The 23118-nt window shown below is 47.1% G+C and overlaps 1 protein-coding gene across 1 annotated transcript in view; it reads right to left on the bottom strand.

The window, feature by feature from the left end:
* The window catches only part of tm9sf3 (transmembrane 9 superfamily member 3), a 128477-nt gene extending 105738 nt beyond the window's left edge, over positions 1–22739 (bottom strand). The window contains exon 1 of the mRNA XM_038782816.1: positions 22265–22739. Within this exon, the coding sequence (XP_038638744.1) occupies positions 22265–22345 (81 nt within the window). The 5' untranslated portion in view covers positions 22346–22739. The remainder of the gene's footprint in view (positions 1–22264) is intronic.
* Positions 22740–23118: the final 379 nt, after the last annotated feature.

The following is a 23118-nucleotide window of genomic DNA, read 5'->3' as shown; positions in this document are numbered from 1 at the left end:
TAAATGAATACTTTTCGTCAGTATTCACTCAGGAAAAAGGTAATGTTGTGGAGGAGAATGCTGAGACCCAGGCTATTAGAATAGATGGCATTGAGGTGCGTAGGGAAGAAGTGTTGGCAATTCTGGACAAGGTGAAAATAGATAAGTCCCCAGGGCCTGATGGGATTTATCCTAGGATACTCTGGGAAGCCAGGGAAGAGATTGCTGAGCCTTTGGCTTTGATTTTTATGTCATCATTGGCTACAGGAATAGTGCCAGAGGATTGGAGGATAGCAAATGTGGTCCCTTTGTTCAAGAAGGGGAGTAGAGATAACCCCGGTAACTATAGGCCGGTGAGCCTCACGTCTGTTGTGGGTAAAGTCTTGGAGAGGATTATAAAAGATACGATTTATAATAATCTAGATAGGAATAATATGATTAGGGATAGTCAGCATGGTTTTGTGAAGGGTAGGTCATGCCTCACAAACCTTATCGAGTTCTTTGAGAAGGTGACTGAACAGGTAGACGAGGGTAGAGCAGTTGATGTGGTGTATATGGATTTCAGTAAAGCGTTTGATAAGGTTCCCCACGGTCGGCTATTGCAGAAAATATGGAGGCTGGGGATCGAGGGTGATTTAGAGATGTGGATCAGAAATTGGCTAGTTGAAAGAAGACAGAGAGTGGTGGTTGATGGCAAATGTTCAGAATGGAGTTCAGTTACGAGTGGCGTACCACAAGGATCTGTTCTGGGGCCGTTGCTGTTTGTCATTTTTATAAATGACCTAGAGGAGGGCACAGAAGGTTGGGTGAGTAAATTTGCAGACGACACTAAAGTCGGTGGAGTTGTAGACAGTGTGGAAGGATGTTGCAGGTTACAGAGGGACATAGATAAGCTGCAGAGCTGGGCTGAGAGGTGGCAAATGGAGTTTAATGTAGAGAAGTGTGGGGTGATTCACTTTGGAAAGATAACAGGAATGCGGAATATTTGGCTAATGGTAAAATTCTTGATGTGGAGATGCCGGCGTTGGACTGGGGTGAGCACAGTAAGAAGTCTTACAACACCAGGTTAAAGTCCAACAGGTTTGTTTCAAACACGAGCTTTCGGAGCCGTGCTCCGAAAGCTCGTGTTTGAAACAAACCTGTTGGACTTTAACCTGGTGTTGTAAGACTTCTTACGGTAAAATTCTTGGCAGTGTGGATGAGCAGAGGGATCTCGGTGTCCATGTACATAGATCCCTGAAAGTTGCCACCCAGGTTGATAGGGTTGTGAAGAAGGCCTATGGTGTGTTGGCCTTTATTGGTAGAGGGATTGAGTTCCGGAGCCATGAGGTCATGTTGCAGCTGTACAAAACTCTGGTACGGCCGCATTTGGAGTATTGCGTACAGTTCTGGTCGCCTCATTATAGGAAGGACGTGGAAGCTTTGGAACGGGTGCAGAGGAGATTTACCAGGATGTTGCCTGGTATGGAGGGAAATTCTTATGAGGAAAGGCTGATGGACTTGAGGTTGTTTTCGTTAGAGAGAAGAAGGTTAAGAGGTGACTTAATAGAGGCATACAAAATGATCAGAGGGTTAGATAGGGTGGACAGCGAGAGCCTTCTCCCGCGGATGGAGGTGGCTAGCACGAGGGGACATAGCCTTAAATTGAGGGGTAATAGATATAGGACAGACGTCAGAGGTAGGTTTTTTACGCAAAGAGTGGTGAGGCCGTGGAATGCCCTACCTGCAACAGTAGTGACCTCGCCAACATTGAGGGCATTTAAAAGTTTATTGGATAAGCATATGGATGATAATGGCATAGTGTAGGTTAGATGGCCTTTAGTTTTTGACTTCCCATGTCGGTGCAACATCGTGGGCCGAAGGCCTGTACTGCGCTGTATCGTTCTATGCTCTATGTTCAGTTACTACAAACAAAACTCCCTCGTTATCAGGTCCATCTCCCTCCCTGGGAGCAGACTGACGAAGTTGAATCTGGGATAATGTTCAGGCTTGGGCTGGCAAGTTGAAAATCAGGATGGGATCCGAATGGGGCAGAGGTAAAATTGGGAGAAGGGAGGAGAGCCAGAGTACACCAATTAAAGATGAACGATAAAAGAACCAGGGACAACCCCACAGGAAACATATTTTAATGCAGTAAGTGGCTAGGATCTGGAATGTACTGCCTGAGAGAATGGCGGAGGTAGTTTCCAGTGTGGTTTTAGAATCCCTACAGTTCAGGGGGGGCATTTGGCCCGTCAAGTCTGCACCGTCAGCCTGCATGAACACCTCACCTAGGCCCACTCCCCCGCACTACACCCATAGCCCCGCCTAACCTTTGTACACTAGGGGCAATTTAGCACAGTCAATCCACCTAACCCGCTGTGGGACTGTGGGAGGAAACCGGAGCACCCAGAGGAAACCCACGCAGATACAGGAGAACATGCAAACTAGTCACCTAAGGCCAGAATTGAACCCAGGTCCCTGCCGCTGTGAGACCGCAGTGCTAACCACTGCTCTAAAAAAAAAATCTAATTTGATAAGGCCATGAAAATAAGAAAAATCTGCAGGATTAATAGGAAAACGCAAGGAGTGGGACCATTCTGAATTCTCTCGTGTACCTGAGCAGGCGCTGGAATGTGGTGACTAGGGGCTTTTCACTAACTTAATTGCAGTGTTAATGTGAGCCTAATTGTGACAATAAAGATTATTAACTGGACTGTTCTTGCAGAGAGCCTGTACTGACTTGATGGGCTAAATGGCCTCCTCCAGTTCCGTAACCATGGTCTATAACTGGTCTTGCGTTTCAAGCTGTGTTCACTGGCAGAGGACACAGAGTGAAGCACTCATTTGAATATACTTAACTACAAATGACCCTCAATAACAGGTGCTGAGAAATCTCAACTTTAAATAAGAGGAAGAAACAAATCCTAAAGATTGCAATATGATTGTGCTGTTGACTGAATTATTTTGTTCAGTCACCGAAATGAGGACTCCAGACCATAATTGGGCCAATCCTCTTTTGAGTAACCATAACTGTTTTTAAAATTCTTTTATTCTGGATGCCAGTTTTTTTAATACTCCCCTTTGAGCCATCCTAACGTTTTTGCCACCCTTATACATATTTAATACTTGGTTGCAATCGTACCATGAGCGAGAAAGATTCCAGATTGACATCGCCGCCCTCAGTGAACTTTCCAATTGCATCAATGAGATATGCGTGACACCTCACCTACAGCTTAGCCATTATCAATATGCCACTATCATTAGCGTTTATGCCCTGCCCCTTGGCGGCAATGAAGATATGACTGTAAAATTCTATTCTGACCTTGATGATCCTCTCACGCCATCCCAAAGTCCTCCTCGGGGACTTCGATGCTAGGATTGACCGCGACTCAATGTCCAGAGCGGAATTATTGGGAAAGCAGTGTAGGACAAACTAATGAAAATGGGTTCCTCTTGCTGACCAAATGTGCTCAGCCTGACCTCATTATAACAAATAACCTCTTCCACCAGAAGGACAGAACCACTTGGTGACATTCTAGATCACAGCACTGACACATCCTGGTCATTGTTCAAGTCAAGGATCAAAGTAATGGGCAGCACGGTAGCATGGTGGTTAGCATAAATGCTTCACAGCTCCAGGGTCCCAGGTTCGATTCCCGGCTGGGTCACTGTCTGTGCGGAGTCTGCACGTCCTCCCCGTGTGTGCGTGGGTTTCCTCCTGGTGCTCCGGTTTCCTCCCACAGTCCAAAGATGTGAGTGTTAGGTGGATTGGCCATGCTAAATTGTCCGTAAAGTAAGGTTAAGGGGGGGTTGTTGGGTTACGGGTAATGGGTGGATACGTGGGTTTGAGTAGGGTGATCATGGCTCGGCACAACATTGAGGGTCGAAGGGCCTGTTGTGTGCTGTATTGTTCTATGTTCTAATGCCTGAATCACTCAATCCATGGGGGCACCGGCGCCTGCTGGACACATCAAGACTTGTTCAATCGGTGATCAAAGCCACCCAGCGCCAAACCATTACTAAGCCCAAAGGGATGAATGTCTTGGCCCGAAAACAGCCCAAACAAAGAGGAATTCCTAACTGACTCAATCTCTCCTCACACGTCAGTCCCATCATCCCAGGAATCAGTCTGGTAAACTTTTGCTGCACTCCCTCCATAGCAAAAACATCCTTCCTTAGATAAGGACACCAAAATTGCACACAATATTCCGCGTGTGGCCTCACCAAGGCCCTGTATAACTGCAGCAAGACATCCCTGCTGCTATACTCGAATCCTCTTGCTATTAAGGCCAAAATGCCAATTTCCTTTTCCACTACCTGCTGTACCTGCATGCTTACCTTGAATGACTAGCGTACAAGGACACCTAGGCCTTGTTGCACATTCACCTCTCGCAATCTATAGACATTCAAATAATCTGCTTTCTTGTTTTTGCTACCAAAGTAGATAACTTCACATTGATCCACATCATACTGCATCTGCCATTCATTTTCACTGCACTCAATTCGTCCAAATCACACTGAAGGATCTCTGCATCCTCCTCACAGCTCACCCTCCCACCCAGCTTTGTATCATCTGCAAATTTGGAGATAATGTATTTGGTTCCCTTGTCCAAATCATTAATATATAATGCGAACAGTTGGGGTCCTAAAACAGATCTCTGCGGTACTCCACTCGTCACTGCCTGCCATTTGGAAAAAGACCAATTTATTCCTCCTCTTTGTTTCCAACCAGTTTTCTCTCCATCTCAATACCTGCTAATCCCATGCACTTTAATTTCCCACCCGCCCCCAAATCTCTTATGTGAGACCTTGTCAAAAGCCTTCTGGGAGTCCAAATAAACCACATCGACTGGCTCCATCTTATCACTCTACTAATTACATACTTGAAGAGTTCCAGTAGATTTGTCAAGCATCATTTCACCTTCATAATCCACGTCGACTCTGCTACTGTTTGGAATATGTTGGAATTGGAATATGTTGAGCACTTCCCACACCTTGGCAGCCACCTCTCTTAAAAGGGCACTATTGACGAGGAGATCCAACACTGGATCAGATGTGCCAGCTCAGCCTGCTACCAACTACAAGAGCAAGTGTTTGACAAGGACCTCCTCGTGTAGAGAACAGTTGTGGTCAATATTCCCTTTAATGACCTCTCCCTCCACATGGCCCATTTGTGGCAATGCATGGTACCTTTGAGATTTACATGCAAACATACACATACATCTTCGAGGGCTCATACGCAGCACATGCTGCGCGGTCACCCACCCTGACAGCACGGAAAAACAACAATTGTCATCACCACACTCCTGTACTGCACCGAGATCCAGATTGTGAATTAGGGACACACAGCAGCACTTCCATCAGCAATGCTTCTGCCTCGGTGAATGGGAGGATGGGCAAACAACCACTCGTGTCCTTCTTAAAGGTAGCTCTACAAGCATTCAGAAGAAACTGTGTCCATCTGACTGGAAAATGTCTACCTAGTCAGGTCCTGATTTCCCAACATTCAAAATGGCCACGGTTCTCCGGCAATTCGAAGAAAGCACTTCAAAGCTATTCTGAAGCTCGGCATTGATATTAACGACGGCGAGGAGCTTACAACCAGTTGTTCAAAAGGGTGAAAACATGTGCATCAAGCTTAGAGTCATGACCTTTTAATGATGAGACCGAGCAGCGGCAGAAAAAGCCAATCCTTATCCTATCAACATCCTGAATATTGACCAGAAACTCAACTGGACCAGCCACTGTAGCTACAAGACGTCAGGCACTGGGAATCCTGCAGCAAATAACTCACCTCCCGACTCCCCAAAGCCTGTCCACCATCTACAAGGCACAAGTCAGGAGTGTAATGGAATACTCTCCACTTGCCTGGATGAGCGCAACTCCAACAACACTCAAGAAGCTCGACACCATCCAGGATAAAGCAGCCCATTTGATTTATTGAGTCCCTCCACCACTGAAGCACAGTAGCAGAGGCTCCTTAAACAGCACCTTCCAAATCCATAACCACTGCTTGACGGTAGTGAAATGAAATGAAAATCGCTTATTGTCACGAGTAGGCTTCAAAGAAGTTACTCTGAAAAGCCCCTAGTCGCCACATTCCGCCGCCTTCCCGTACCAGCCTCCCCGGACAGGCGCCGGAATGTGGCGACTAGGGGCTTTTCACAGTAACTTCTTTGAAGCCTACTCGTGACAATAAGCGATTTTCATTTCATTTCACTACCATCAAGAAGGCGAAGAGCAGCAGATACATGGAAACATCACCTGGAGGTTCCCCGCCAAGTCACTCACTAATCCTGGAACTCACTCCCTAGCAGCACTGTTGGTGTACCTACACCACAGGGCTTGCATTGGTTCAAGAATGCAGCTCACTAACACAGTCTAAAACCAGCATTGTCAAACTCGGGAGCTGTGCTCCCGATCGGGCAAATCTGTACGCAACAGATTTAGGGCAGCACGGTAGCATAGTGGTTAGCACAATTGCTTCACAGCTCCAGGGTCCCAGGTTCGATTCCCGGCTTGGGTCACTGTCTGTGCGGAGTCTGCACCTTCTCCCCATGTGTGCGTGGGTTTCCTCCGGGTGCTCCGGTTTCCTCCCACAGTCCAAAGATGTGCAGATTAGGTGGATTGGCCATGCTAAATTGCCCTTAGTGTCCAAAATTGCCCTTAGTGTTGGGTGGGGTTACTGGGTTATGGGGATAGGGTGGAGGTGTTGGTTTGGATAGGGTGCTCTTTCCAAGAGCCGGTGCAGACTCAATGGGCCGAACGGCCTCCTTCTGCACTGTAAATTCTATGAAATCTATGAAACAGCCGCAGTAGCCGGCTGTTAAAAACGCTGGCTGCAAGTGGCCTTCAAAATGGCCACGCACATGTAAAAAAAATGAGCGCTGATGATTGGGCACGCATGCGCAGTGCATCTGCTTTTACTTTTTAAACGGTAGCAGCTTTTTGTTTTACAGGTTCGGGGGAGGGGGGGTTTATCCATTTAGTTTATTCATTTGATTTTTATTTTTTTCATTTATTTCATTCATTTTTTTTCAAACAAGTTCGGGGGGAGTTTAATTGATAAAAGTTTACCATACAAAAATGCAGAACTTTGGACAGACGGAGACTCCATACTTTCCGACACCGGAAGGCTTCACCTTCATCCAACAGGTTCCATTGGAGGAGCCTGTACGAGGGCAGAAGGGATCCAAAACCATTTCCTCCATTTTTGTCAGCAGCAAACAAAGTAAGAGAAAATGGTGGGTCGCGAAAGTCGGCCGGGTTGGGTCCCGAAGGTTGGCTGGTTGGTAAAAATGGGTTCCTGGAAAAAAAGTTTGAAGAACACTATTCTAAAGGGCAATTAGGGATGTGCAATAAATGCTGGCCTAGCCCAGCGAGGTCCACATTCCCAGAAAATGGCTTTTTAAAAAAATCCTGCACTCTGAATCTCACTTCCTCATAGCACGTCCTGCCCCACGTGTCCAAATATCTGCAGGAATCAATAATCGACCTGTTGAGTCACATGAAGAACTCTGGCATAAGCTCACAACCACAGGCGACGTCATCCTCAAGGGACCACCATCAATGCTGATTGCAGCATTCTCCAACCAAACCTTCCACTCCTTCCACTTGCTAAAACTTGGAATTCTAAAAACAACGCACGTCTTACAAAACCCATGGAAGCCTGTACCATTATTCAGATTTGGAATTAACCCATAATTTAAAGTATTTCACCATCAAATGTAGGGCAGCACGGTAGCATTGTGGATACCACAATCGCTTCACAGCTCCAGGGTCCCAGGTTCGATTCCGGCTTGGGTCACTGTCTGTGTGGAGTCTGCACATCCTCCCCGTGTGTGCGTGGGTTTCCTCCGGGTACTCCGGTTTCCTCCCACAGTCCAAAGATGTGCAGGTTAGGTGGATTGGCCATGATAAATTGCCCTTAGTGTCCAAAATTGCCCTTAGTGTTGGGTGGGGTTACTGGGTTATGGGGATAGGGTGGAGTTGTTGACCTTGGGTAGGGTGCCCTTTCCAAGAGCCGGGGCAGACTCGATGGGCTGAATGGCCTCCTTCTGCACTGTAAATTCTATGAAATTCTATTCAAACGTACCAAGTATCGTTGCTGATATATTTGGTAAGGATAAAAATAAAGAATGAGTTTTACAAACTTCTTAGCTGTCACCATAAAAACACAGTAAGTGCACTTAAGAGTTTTTGTCCTTATAGACTTATTTAAGGGACCACAGTGAACTGGAAATTTGTTAAAGTGGCGTGGCAGACATCAAAGGGGATATTTCAGGATGTACATAATAGATACATTCCAACGAAAAAGAAAAACTCCAAGGGAGGGCCCACCATATGTGGTCAACTAAAAAAGGTAAAGGTGGTATCAAAGAACAAAGAAAAGTACAGCACCGGAACAGGCCCTTCGGCCCACCAAGCCTGCGCCGACCATGCTGCCCGTCTAAACTAAAACCTTCTACACTTCCGGGGTCCTTATCCCTCTATTCCCATCCTATTCATGCCCCTTAAATGTCACTATCGTACCTGCTTTCACCACCACCTTGGCAGCGAGTTCCAGGCACCCACTACCCTCTGTGTAAAGAAAAACTTCCCTTGGACATCTCCTCTAAACTTTGCCCTTCGCACCGTAAACCTATATCAATCAAAGAGAAAGCATATAATTGTGGAAAGTTGAGTGGCAGGTCAGAAGATTGGACAGAATATAAAGTACAGCAAAGAATGACTAAAATAAAGGGGAAATATCATGTTTCCCGAGTACGAGAGAAAGCTAGTTCAAAATATAAAGATGAGTAGAAAGCACTTCCATAGGTATTTTAAAAAAGAGTTAACAAAGTGAGCATTGATCCTATAGTGAGCGAGTCTTGGGAGTTAAACATGGAAAGTAAGGAGATGGCACATGAATTAAACAGAGGATATAATATCCCAGAAATGGCTGTTAATCAGCAATTGGAAGAGAGGGAGGAAGTCAGGAATATTATAGGCAGAAGGGAAGTGGCACTGAGGAAATTACTGGAACTGCGGGTTGGCAAGTCCCCGGATACCGATGAATTACATCCTAGAATCTTAAAAGTAGTGATTAGTGAGATAGTTAATGCGTGGTTTTAAGTTTCCAAAATTAAATTCTGGAAAGGTTCCGATAGATTAGAGAATAGCAAATGTAACTCGTACTCAAAAAGGGAGATTGAAAGCAGGAAACTACTGGCCAGTTGCCTTAACATCTGTTATAAGGAAATAAAAGAAGATATTATTAAATATGCTATAACAGGGCACTTAGATAATTTCAAAGTAATCAGGCAGAGTCAACATGGCTTTGTGAAAGGGAAACCATGCCTATCCAATTTATTGGGAGTTATTTGAAGTAACAGATGCTGTGGATAAATTGAATGTACTGTACCTAGATTTTCAGAAGGCATTTGACAAGATGCCTCATCAAAAGTAATTGCAAAAAAGTGAAAGCTAATGGTACAAGGGGTAACATATTGGCACGGATAGAAGATTGGCCAACAGCAGAGTAGGCATAAATGGGTCTTTTTCTGGTAGGCAGGATGTGACGAGTGGTTTGCCACAGGGATCAGCGCTGGAGCCTCCACTCTTTTCAATTTAGATAAATGACTGAAATTAAGGTACAGCTGCTAAATTTTCTAATGACACAAAGATAGATAAGAAGACACAAAATGGCTACAAAAGGTTAGTTGATTGAGCAAAGATCTGGCAAAACGAGCATAATATGTGAAAATGTGAGGTTGTCCATTTTGGCAGCACAGATAAAGCATCATCTAAATGTAGAGGGGTTGCAGAGCTCTGAGATAGAGGGATCTGGTTGTCCGAGTGCATGAATCACAGAAGAGTAGTACTCAGATGCAGCAATTAATTTAACAGAATGTTATCTTTTATTGCCAGGGGAATTGAATAAATGAGTAGGGAGGCGATGCTTCATTTCTACGGGGCATTAATGGCACCACTTCACGAATACTGTGAACGGAATTGGTCTCCTTATTCAAGGAACAATGTAAATACATCGGAACAGTTGAGAAATAGTTTACTCGATTAATACCCAGAATGGGTGGGCTGTCTTAAAGAAAAGGTTGGACAGGTTAGGTTTGTATCTGCTGGAGTTGAGAAGAGTTTCCCAATTGAGTTTGAAAATTGGTGCCATACTTGATGCCAAGTAACCTTGATTTGGAGGGTAAGTGGATCGGGTTCGATGGAGCACAGAGTATCCAACCTTCGAGCCCTGGGGTCGACCACTCATCCTATATTATACTCGTCATGAGGGGTGGGAGGTGGCTGTGCAGGTTAATTAATTCCTCCCCACCCGCAGGCTGTGGGTTGCTTGGCCACCAGAGCGGTAGCATGGTGGAAGCAATGGTGCTGATTTGCTGCAACCTGCAGATCCCGAGGAGTGCGCGTCGATACTGTCTTAGTGGCGGCCTTCAGCAACATATATGGTGTCATTATCCTGAAATTTTTCTATAATCCTGAATGTTATTCCCTTGTAATTTTGATTATTTATTGTCTTTTCTCCTGCAAGGCATGCAAGATGTGAGCATGTGTGTCATCTGTTATCCTGTTATGTGATCTGTGCAGTTTTACTTATTTTTGTCATAATCTTTGTAGTAATAGAACAAAGAAAAGTACAGCATATGAACAGGCCTTTCGACCCTACAAGCCTGCGCCGACCATGCTGCCCGTCTAACCTAAAACCTTCTACACTTCTGGGGTCCATATCCCTCTATTCATGTATTTCTCAAGACGGCCCTTAAACGTCACTGTCGTCTCTGCTTCCACCACCACCTCCGGCAGCGAGTTCCAGGTACCCACTACCCTCTGTAAAAAAAACGTCCCTCGCAATCTCCTCTAAACCTTGCCCCCCCCACTTTAAACCTATGTCCCCGAGTAATTGACTCTTCCACCCTGGGAAAAAGTTTCTGACTATCCACTCTGTCCATGCCCCTCATAATTTTGTAGACCTCTATCAGGTCGCCCCCTCAACCTCCATCGTTCCAGTGAGAACAAACCGAGTTTATCCAACCTCTCCTCATAGCTAATGCCCTCCATACCAGGCAACACCCTGGTAAACCTCTTCTGCACCCTCTCTAAAGCTTCCACGTCCTTCTGGTAGTGTGGAAATCAGAACTGAACACTGTACTCCAAGTCCCTGATATGGGAGGGGAGTGCTTTTCGGACATCCTTTATCTCGTTTATAATGAAGATGAATGGAGCCAAGACAAGGTGATGCGTGGATGGCAGGGGTGGAGTTGGATGAATATTGCTCTTAAATCGTGGATGCTCCCTGTGGCACTCCACTAGCTGGTTTGCCAACCTGGAAACAGTCCATTGACCCCACTGTTTTAAAGCAAGTCAGCCAGCTCCCAATCTGATTTCAGCATAATCATAATCTTTATTGTCACAAGTAGGCTTACATTAACACTGCAATTAAGTTACTGTGAAAAGTCTCAAGTCGCCACATTCCGGTGCCTGTTCAGGTACACTGATGGAGAATTCAGAATGTGCAAATTACCTAACAGCACGTCTTTTGGGGCTTGTGGGAGGAAGCCCACGCAGAAACGGGGAGAACGTGCAGACTCCGCACAGACAGTGACCCAAGCCGGGAATCAAACCTGGGACCCTGGAGCTCTGAAGCAACAGTATTACCCACTGTGCTACCCATTGCTACCGTGCTGCCCATAACTTGCTCCGAGAGAGTTTGCACACCTTCACGCGAGGTGGCCAACTTGCAGAGCTTGGTAGGGTATTTGGATCTGAGGATTTCCAAGTATCCATTAACTAGAAAAAAGCAATTACAAATTAAAATAGTTTGGACCTAATTGCAGTCAGATAGGTCGACCATCTCCAGCAATCTAGACAGACTAGACCTGGTCAGCTGTAATCAGCAGTGCCGGCTCTAATTTACTACTGGGCAAATTGAATGGCAGCTGTAGATTCAGAATCTAGGTATGTGCAAGGACAGATTTACATAAAGAAATGAGTTTGCCAGAAGTAAGCAAGCTGCATTTTAAGTACTCAGCAAGTGGACTCTGCAACATGAAGGCCAGAACTGAACACTGCAAAGTGTTACACAATTGTTAACTGACGCATTTCACAATTGTTGAGTTTAATATTGTTATTTGTTACTTAATTATTCAATCTGTCTCAGTTTTAAATTAACACGGGTTTAGATAGTGATTTGCTGTATTCAACACAAACGCCTTCCGCCTGAGTACCTTGAAACTGTGAATCAGTCCACTTCTCCCTACCTACACTGTCTCTTCAGATATTCAGCCTTTTAAAACACAAACTGGCCCGATTGCTGTTTCTTTATAAATGACTAATTCTAGGCTTTTCAATCTTTGGCATCTGCCTGAGCACTTTGGGCCTACAGCATAGCAAATAAAAACTGCACAACTTCCTTTAAACTTAAAAAATGAAGAAGGGCAGCACGGTGGCACAGTGGTTAGCACTGCTGCCTCACAGCTCCAGAGTCCCGGGTTCAATACCAGCCACAGGTGACTGTGTGTGGAGTTTGCACGTTCTCCCTGTGGGTTTCCTCCCACAGTCCAAAGATGTGCAGGTTAGGTGGATTGGCCATGTTAAATTGCCCCTTAATATCCAAAAGGTTAGGTGGGGTTACTGGGATAGGATGGAGGCGTGGACTCGAGTAGGCTACTCCTTCCGAGGGCCAGTGCATACACGATGGGCTGAATGGCCTCCTTTTGCACTGTAGATTCTATGAATTGCCATCAAGACAGGAGACGTCACTGATAAAGAAACTCACTGCCAACAACATGTAGTTCCACGTCACAACCTGCATAGGTTAGATGCTGGTTTAACCTCCGCTACTAATTAACTAACATCCTGAATTAATACTTTCCCACGCAGGAGTTCTAATTTGATCTCATATTTCCTGTATGCTTTAAAGAATATCTTGTAAGGATTCCCATGACATACCAATAAAGCTCTGATTACTCATCTTCAATCCCAGCTACAGATGTTAACTCTGGAGTAAATATTTCCATTGTCCATGTCAAACTTTGTATTGGAAAGGTCTATGAAAAATTGATTGAACTGCAACAAACAGATTTTGAAAGGGGCATTTTATCCATAATGCTATTCTAGCAGTATTACCGTTTTGGACTTTCGCTAACTTGCATCATTTTGTTTCTGTAAATAAATAGAACATAGAACAGTACAGCACAGAACAGGCCCTTCGGCCCTCGATGTTGTGCCGAGCAATGATCACCCTACTTAAACCCACGTAACCCGTATACCCGTAACCCAACAATCCCCCCCATTAACCTTACACTACGGGCAATTTAGCATGGCCAATCCACCTAACCCGCACATCTTTGGACTGTGGGAGGAAACCGGAGCACCCGGAGGAAACCCACGCACACACAGGGAGGACGTGCAGACTCCACACAGACAGTGACCCAGCCGGGAATCGAACCTGGGACCCTGGAGCTGTGAAGCATTGATGCTAACCACCATGCTACCGTGAGGCCCCAAAATATTATTTGTTTTAACCTATTGGTTTGTCTGCTTTGTACAACCCCACCTTTGAAAAGAGTAATGAAATATGCTTGGAATCCCACATAGTTATGGGGGACAGACAGGAAAATGGAGCAGCGACCATAACATAATAACCTTTATTATTGTCACAAGTAGGCTTACACTGCAATGAAGTTACTGTGGAAAGCCCCTAATCGTCACACTCACGGGGCCTGTTCGGGTACACCGAGGAAGAATTAAGAATGCCCAAATTACCTAACTGCACATCTTTCAGGACTTGGTGGAAGAAATCAGAGCATCCGGAGGAAACCCACGCAGACACGGGGAGAACGTGCAGACTCCGCACAGACAGTGACCCAAGCCAGGAATCAAACCCGGGACCCTGGTGCTGTGAAGCAACAGTGCTATCCACTGTGCTGCGGTGTCACCCATCAACTCGATCAACTAAGATCTTATGGAATGGTGGAGCAGGCTTGAAGGGCTATTTCCACCGCCAAGTACGATGTTCCTATGATTTCCAGCAATTGACATTACAATAAATGGGCAACTCATTAGTCACAGACGGGTTATCGGAGAGACAGAAACTGTAAATGTGTAGGTTTGATGTCTGCTCATGGACACCAGAGTTTGCTGGGAGTGCCAAAGAGAGATATCAGGAAGAAGCCTGAACTGGAACAATGGAGCAGTGTTTCTTCTGAGGGCCCCAGCTATGCCATGTTTCAGTTTGTCTGGAGCTCCAGCAAAAATGTTTCCCTCTTGAAACTAAATGGCACAATTTTAAAGGGAGTGTTTGAACAGACAGCTGGGGAAATAGGGAAATTTGTGTATTGACAGTGGCTGAATAAGTTGGTAATACTACTTTGTAAAAAAGCAGATGGCTGTGGAGGCGAAAAATACGAAAAGCAAGAAAGTACAGCACCACCCTCTCACTCTTCCTGAAGGATACATCAATGCTACATTACACTATGTTAAAGGTGCTTTATAAATACGAATTGTCATAAACTTTTATAAATCACTGGTTTTGCCTCAGGTGGAGGACTTCGTACAATACTGTATACCACACTTTAGGAAAGGCACCATGTGTCCGAGAGGGTGCAGAGCAGGGAATAGAGAAGCCAAGATTACTGTTGTTTCAGCAGAGAACTCAGAGATTTGAGGCGTTCAAAATTAAGAATTGCGAGGCAAAATGAAAAACTATTTACACTAGCAATAGGATTATGACAAGAAGACATTGATTTAAGATCAATGTGACAATAAGTGATTATTATTAGAAGAACCACCAGTGGTTGTTTTTTTTCATTCATCCGTGGGATATGGTGGGGTTCCCACGTATCTGCTGCTCTTGCCCTCTAGATGGTAGAGGTCGAGGGTTTGGAAGGTGCTGTCTAAGGAACCTTGGTGAGTTCCTGCAGTGCATCTTGTAGATGGTACACACAGCTGCCACTATGCGTCGGTGGTGGAGGGACTGAATGTTTGTGGATGGGGTGCCACTCAAGCGGGGCAGCTTTGCCTGCGTGGTGTCGAGCTTCTTGAGGAGCTGCACGCATCCAGGCAAGTAGGGGCTACTCTATCACACTCCTGTAGATGGTGTGCGAGTTTTGGGGTGAGTTACTCTCTGCTGGATTTCCCACCCCCAAGGATCTTGTATATGCGAATTATTGTGATATTAAACGCAACACTGTAAAGGATGCTAGAAATTGAAGATACAATGGAAAAGGAAGATAATGCAAAGCTGTGGGGTAAAAGAGCAGAGTATTGGAACTAATTTCATGTCTTTCAAAGAGTCAGCACAGACATGATGGGCTAAATGGTCCACCTCTGTACACCCACAAGATAGGCCAGTGGGAAATTTAGTTTCACAATTGCCATGGTCTTGGTTTAAGATCTAGTTCTGCGAGATGGGCAGGCCTCAAAACGCAATAACAACGGGACCAACTATTTTCTGCACTGACAAAACGTAACTCCCATAGTTATGCTTAATAACTGTGTTAAACTAGGTGAAATGCGTGGGTTAATATCCTAATTTTTAATGAAGTTTCCTTATAATATTGTGGAAACAAGATGGGACACAAGGAGGAATTTCAAACTAATTTTCCCCGCTGCCACTTTTAGTGACATTTATATGCTAGCTGCAGAGGTGGATAGTTTTCATACCTCCTTGCCATTTTCCTATTAGTCTCAAGATAACAGCTTGGACATTTTCCAAACTTCCGTTGGCAACACAAAGAAATAAAAAAGAGACTTGAACACATTTTGAAAGCTGCTAGCACAGATTTCTGGAATCAGGAGATCAGGATACAATGGCAGTGATAAAATTTACTTCATCAACCCAGGCAAGCTGATCCGCCAATGTGGGAAACCGGAAATCTTATCTTCGATCATGCAAAAAAAAAAACAAGTCGTACTCATTAAATACAGTGAAATGCCTAATAACCTTTGATTCATTCATTTGCAGTCTTGAGAAATACAACAGGCTAGTTCTGGCCTGGCTGCCCCAAGATACAAATTGTCCAGAAGCTGAGATTGCAGAAACATGTGTGTGCGTGTGAGGGACATGTGCAAAAACTATCTGTACAACAAGTGGGGCACATTGCAATCCCATTACATAATTGTATGTGGAGGTATTGGACATTGAGAGTCAACACTGGAGTCTGGGGTCCAGTTACAGCCGCAACAGCCCCCACTGAACCAGGCAGGAAACTGGTGGCAAAGCCAGATTTGAAACATCCCGAGATGTTTCCGATATCCTGCACATTTTTCCAGGGCAGGAATGCTAAAGCTTTTTAGTCTTCAAGGATCTACTTGCATGAATGCATGCCAGCAAGCTCCAGGAGTCACACACACCTGAAGCCAATACCCCCTTAACTTGCACCTTGATCAATGCTTATTAGCAGATCTTGGTGTTTGGATTGGCTTTTCACCCACCCACTGTCAAAACCACCCCTTCTAAATCTCTCGGTCTATAACATTTAGAGCAGAAAAACCAGTGAATATAAAGGACAAATTGTGGAGGCACTGAGCCTCGTCAGGGGTTGAGGACAAGCTGCCTATGAACCAGTTTAAATATTCTGCACCAAGACAAATGCTCTCTTTTAGAAATTATGTATTTCTAAAAATGTTTTATTTCTCTCTTCGTCCACTATCATTTGACAATGTCTTCCCAGCATTCCATCCCTCCTCAGACCCTTACATGGATAGGGACGGTTTAGAGGGATCCGGGTCAAATGGGGGTTAGCTTAGATGGGCTTTTTGGTTGGCATGGACCAGTTCAGGCCGAAGGGCCGTAAATTCTAGCAACAGATAGAATGGCGGCACGGTAGCACAGTTGCTTCACAGTTCCAGGGTCCCAGATTCGATTCCTGGCTTGGGTCACTGTCTGCGCGGAGTTTGTACGTTCTCCCCGTAGGTTTCCTCCGGGTGCTCCGGTTTCCTCCCACAGTCCAAAGGTATGCAGGTTAGGTGGATTGGACATGATAAATTGCCCTTAATGTACAAAAAGATTGTTTGGGATTGCTGGGTTATTGGGATAGTGTGGAGGCGTGAGCTTAAGTAGGGTGCACTTTCCAAGGGCAGGTGCAGACTCGATGGGCCGAATTATATATTCTATAACAAGTTAAGGCTCCTATTAGGCTCAGGTCACACGTTCCAACAAAAAAAAACCCCATTCAGACTAATTTTCAGATTAAAAGAGAACTGCCATGCCAAGGTGATGGAAACATCAGATCATTTGGAAATAAAGCCCAATTTCTCTCACTTCTTCCCCCAGTACAAGACTTGAACACAATCTAAGTGGACACTCCAGTGCAGTATAAGGGCATTTTTGAAGCACCTTTCTGGAGAAGACGTTGAAGCAAGTCCTATCAACTTGTTCCAGTGACTCAAGTGGGTTTCTAAAGCTTGTACAGCACAAAATGAAGCAGGATAGTCTCCTAGCCAATATTTGTCCCTCAATCAATGCTAGAAATCCAAAGCAACAGAAAGTGTCTTGCGCTATAACTTGTGTTTTAACTATCGCCTGCGCACCACCTCAACACTTTATACATCATTGTTTTTATCATATACTGTATGTGGTCTTCACAACCCTTTCCCTTGCTCTAATCCACCACCATGACTTAAAACTGATGAAGCTTTGGAGGAATATCAGGAAAGTAGGACAAATCTCAAACGCGCAATAAAGAGGGCTAAAAGGGGTCATGAAATATCTTTGACTAACAGGGTTAAGGAAAACCCCAAAGCCTTTTATTTGTATATAAGGAGCAAGAGGGTAACTAGAGAAAGGATTGGCGCACTCAAAGACAAAAAAGGTAATTTATGCGTGGAGGACTGTCAGAGAATACAGCAAAATATAGATAGATTGGAGAGTTGGGCAGAGAAATGGCAGATGGAATTCAATCCGGGCAAATGCGAGGTGATGCATTTTGGAAGATCCAATTCAAGAGCGAACTATACGGTAAATGAAAAAGGCCTGGGGGAAAATTGATGTACTGAGAGATCTGGGTGTTCAGGTCCATTGCACCCTGAAGGTGGTTGCGCAGGTCGATAGAGTGGTCAAGAAGGCATATGGCATGCGTTCCTTCATTGGACAGGGTATTGAGTACAAATGTCGGCAGGTCGTGTTACAGCTGTATAGGACTTTGGTTGGGCCACATATGGAATACTGCGTGCAGTTCTGGTCGCCATATTACCAGAAGGATGTGGATGCGTTAGAAAGGGTGCAGAGGTGGTTCACCAGGATGTTGCCTGGTATGGAGGGTGCTAGAGATGAAGAAAGGTTGAGTAGATTAGGATTGTTTTCGTTGGAAAGACGGAGGTTGAGGGGGGGACCTGATTGAGGTCTACAAAATTATGAGAGGTATGGACAGAGTGGATAGCAACAAGCTTTTTCCAAGAATGGGTGTGTCAATTACAAGGGGTCACGATTTCAAGGTGAGAGGGGGAAAGTTTAAGGGAAAGTTTTTTTATGCAGAGGGTGGTGGGTGCCTGGAACACTTTGCCAGCGCAGGTGGTAGAGGCGGGCACGATAGCATCATTTTAGATGCATCTAGACAGATATATGAACGGGCGGAGAAACAGACGGACGTAGAACTTGGAAAATAGGGGACAGGTTTAGATAAAGGATCTGGATCGGCGCAGGCTGGGAGGGACATTGGCCTGTTCCTGTACTGTAATTTTCTTTCTTCTATACAAGCTCTACACCTGTAAAATTTCTTGCAACAGAATGTTATCTCTGACATGTTTAACTTTGGCTTCCTCCACAGATGCTGCCTGATCTGCTGAGCTTGACCATAAAAATAGATTAAATAATAATCATCGGCCATCTATGGAACCTTGTCACGTTCAAAATGGCTGCTGTGTCTTACCTGCAGATCAACAATGACAAATTATGGAGAATATGGGGCACAATAAGCTGGCGTCTTAGATTATTTCATTTTCTTTTTGGCTTTCCTGCAACCTCTTCTGAAATGAAGTTCTCTTAATACCGTCCTAATGTGGCTTATTGCACTCCAGTATCTCAAATTTTGAAACAATCCTTCCCAACCTTCCTGTACTTCAACAATCCATAGCTTAAATTTGAAGCCTGGCATCATCTAAACCAGTTCCTCATTTGCCTCATCTTTTCTACTCATCTCTTCATTCTCAGGTATCCCACAATAAAGATCCCTTTTCACATTCAATTTATTTATTTTGGGCTATGTTTGACTCAACTTACCTTGACTACAAGATAACGAACGTTCTGTAGTACAGAATATAACTATTCCAATGATTACTGTACTGCTTCTCTTGTACATAGCTATCTTATTATAATCACCAGCACAGCATTCCTACGAAACAGCGACTACTAGCTCTTCAAAATAATTTGCAAAATGAAATATTACATTTTACTGAATTCCTCCAATGTATATAGAACATGAATGATGAGTAAATAGACATTCCAAGGTTTTAAACGCATTATCATTTGAACGCACCTCTTCACAGTGCAATTCCACCCACTCCATCTGGGTGTAAACTGTTGTTTCACAAGCATCATCTGTTTCAGCACCTGATCTATCATGCCATATTAATTTATTACCATTTAATTCTGAGCTTCAGTATGAAAACCAAGGGACGAATAAATAAAACCTGTACACTAAACTGGTGTACCATCTGTAACTGGGATTGTTGCACATGGAATAACAATAATGGAGGAAACCCATGCAGACACGGGAAAGGCACAGACTCTGCACAATGACCCAAGCTGGGAATCGAACCTGGGACACTGGCACTGTCAGTGCTAACCAATGCGCTACCGTGCCATCCACGTTTTTCCATGGAACGACAGTCTCTGTGCACCGCTTCTTCATTTTCAATCAGAATGACCATCCACTGCCCCCACCACCCCTTTCTGTTATTCAGACCCTATGCCCCCTCCAGTCCTCTTTTTCCTCAAGGCCGCAATTACACAACGGCACACGCCACCTTTAAGTTGCCTCCCTTTACATCCTGGTCAAAAGTTTGGCAACAAGCTATTGAACCATGAGAAACGCCAACATTAGCAGAAATCTCTCCACAACATCTGAACACACTAATACAAACCAAGGTCAAACTTTCATCTCCAAAGCAACACTTGGACACATCCACGGACCTGTCAAAGCTGCAGCCATGAGTGTTTAAATTCCACGGGGAGGAAACAATTTCATGGAGTTAGCTCAACTGCTGCAAGTACGAGAGCAAATGGCCATAGCAAGTGTGTTTGATTCGCTGAAATCCACCTAACACCTGCAGCCAGCACAACCAATTTGAATGCAATCTGGATACATAATTCAGATATCAGCAATGGACAATCAAAAATCTCTTCCTACCTAAACAGACACAGGGTGACGTATGATACACACGTTCCCACACACCTGCACCCCGCCCCCATACACACACTCTATCGCCTCCCTACCTCCCCAAACTCCCCCTCTACCCACTCCCTCCCCCACACCTCCCCGCCCTGACACACATCCTCTACCCACTCCCCAGACCCCCCCACACACACCCTCTATCGCTCCCTCCCCCCAAACACACTCTATTTCTCCCTCTCCACCCCACACACCCCCTCGACTCGCTCCCTCCCCAACATCCTCTACTCGCTCCCTCCAACCCACTCTCCCTCCGCCAACGACCCTCCACACCCTCCTGCACCCTACCTGGGGCTGGTTTAGCTCACTGAGCTAAATCGCTGGCTTTTCAAGCAGGCCAGCAGCATGGTTTGATTCCCGTACCAGCCTCCCCGGACAGGCGCCGGAATGTGGCGACTAGGGGCTTTTCACAGTAACTTCATTGAAGCCTACTCGTGACAATAAGCGATTTTCATTTAATTTTTCATTTCAACACACCCGCCACTCCCTCCTCCTCCTACACACCCGCCACTCCCTCCTCTTCCAACACACCCGCCACCCCTCGTCCTCCTACACACCCGCCACCCCCTCCTACACATCCGCCACCCCCTCCTCCTCCAACACACCCACCACTCCCTCCTCCTCCTCCAACACACCCGCCACTCCCTCCTCCTCCTCCAACACACCCGCCACTCCCTCCTCCTCCTCCAACACACCCGCCACTCCCTCCTCCTCCTCCAACACACCCGCCACTCCCTCCTCCTCCTCCAACACACCCGCCACTCCCTCCTCCTCCTCCAACACACCCGCCACTCCCTCCTCCTCCTCCAACACACCCGCCACTCCCTCCTCCTCCTCCAACACACCCGCCACTCCCTCCTCCTCCTCCAACACACCCGCCACTCCCTCCTCCAACACACCCTCCACTCCCTCCTCCAACACACCCACCACTCCCTCCTCCTCCTCCAACACACCCTCCACTCCCTCCTCCTCCTCCAACACACCCGCCACTCCCTCCTCCAACACACCCGCCACTCCCTCCTCCAACACACCCGCCACTCCCTCCTCCAACACACCCGCCACTCCCTCCTCCTCCTCCAACACACCCGCCACTCCCTCCTCCTCCTCCTCCAACACACCCACCACTCCCTCCTCCTCCTCCTCCTCCAACACACCCTCCACTCCCTCCCTCCTCCAACACACCCTCCACTCCCTCCTCCAACACACCCTCCACTCCCTCCTCCAACACACCCTCCACTCCCTCCTCCAACACACCCTCCACTCCCTCCTCCAACACACCCTCCACTCCCTCCTCCAACACACCCTCCACTCCCTCCTCCAACACACCCTCCACTCCCTCCTCCAACACACCCTCCACTCCCTCCTCCAACACACCCTCCACTCCCTCCTCCAACACACCCTCCACTCCCTCCTCCTCCTCCAACACACCCTCCACTCCCTCCCTCCTCCAACACACCCTCCACTCCCTCCTCCAACACACCCTCCACTCCCTCCTCCAACACACCCTCCACTCCCTCCTCCAACACACCCTCCACTCCCTCCTCCAACACACCCTCCACTCCCTCCTCCAACACACCCTCCACTCCCTCCTCCAACACACCCTCCACTCCCTCCTCCAACACACCCTCCACTCCCTCCTCCAACACACCCTCCACTCCCTCCACCAACAGACCCTCCCTCACCGTCTCCTAATGTAATGTGAAGATGCGGCCGGTTTCTCAGGTACATTTGCTGCTGGATTCCCTGTGCCAGGCTCCAGATCCACACACCCAGAGCCGGGGCGGCCTCTCGCCCACACCTGGGGCTCGGCAGCGGCACAAGGTCAGCCCGATCCCCGCTCACAGGCCCCGGGCCCGAGTGACACACACCCCCCCCCCCCCCCCCCCCCCCCCCCCCCGGCTTACCGTGTGGTCGTGTTCATCCGCCCGGGCCCTCAGTGCACTGAGGCCGACACAGAGCAGCAGCGGCAGGGCGGGGGGCAGCATGTCGGCGGCGGGCCGGGCGTCTGCCGGGACTCGGCCTCTCCCGGGGCCTCGGTCTGCGCCTCACTCTCTGCGGGCCTCAGGTCCCCCTCACTCCGGGCCTCGGCCTGTCCCTCACTCCGGGCCTCAGGTCCCCTCACTCCGGGCCTCGGCCTCTCCCGCTCTGTCCCGGAGCCTCGGCCTCTCCCGCTCTGTCCCGGAGCCTCGGCCTCTCCCGCTCTGTCCCGGAGCCTCGGCCTCTCCCGCTCTGTCCCGGAGCCTCGGCCTCTCCCGCTCTGTCCCGGAGCCTCGGCCTCTCCCGCTCTCTCAGCCCCGCCTCGCGCTGCTCGGCCTCAGCAGCCGCGCGCCACAAGCCCGCCGGTCCGGCAGCGCCACGTCACCGGCACTCCGCGGAGCACGCGGGGCGGGGTTACAGCGCTGGGGGCGGGGTTAGCAGTGTTGTGGGCGGTGCCTGGTTTTGGGGTCCGGGGAGTAGGGCACCGCACCCCCACACATGCTCAGCTCTGCGACCAATCGCAACAGCAGCTCCGCCCAGATTAACATAAACCCCGCCCCCTGGTTAGCATAAACCCCGCCCCCTGGTTATCATAAACCCCGCCCCCTGGTTATCATAAACCCCATCCCCGGTTATCATAAACCCCGCCCCCTGCTTATCATAAACCCCGCCCCCTGGTTATAATAAACCCCGCCCCCTGGTTATCATATAAACACTGTCCCCATTATTAATCCATAAAACCCGACAATGCAGAAGGAGGCCATTCGGCCCATCAAGTCTG

This window comes from Scyliorhinus canicula, chromosome 22, assembly GCF_902713615.1.
Source record: "Scyliorhinus canicula chromosome 22, sScyCan1.1, whole genome shotgun sequence".
NCBI classification, from domain to species: Eukaryota; Metazoa; Chordata; class Chondrichthyes; order Carcharhiniformes; family Scyliorhinidae; genus Scyliorhinus; species Scyliorhinus canicula.
The sequence above is the reverse complement of the archived record's forward strand: the minus strand, read 5'-3'. Positions and strand labels throughout refer to the sequence as shown.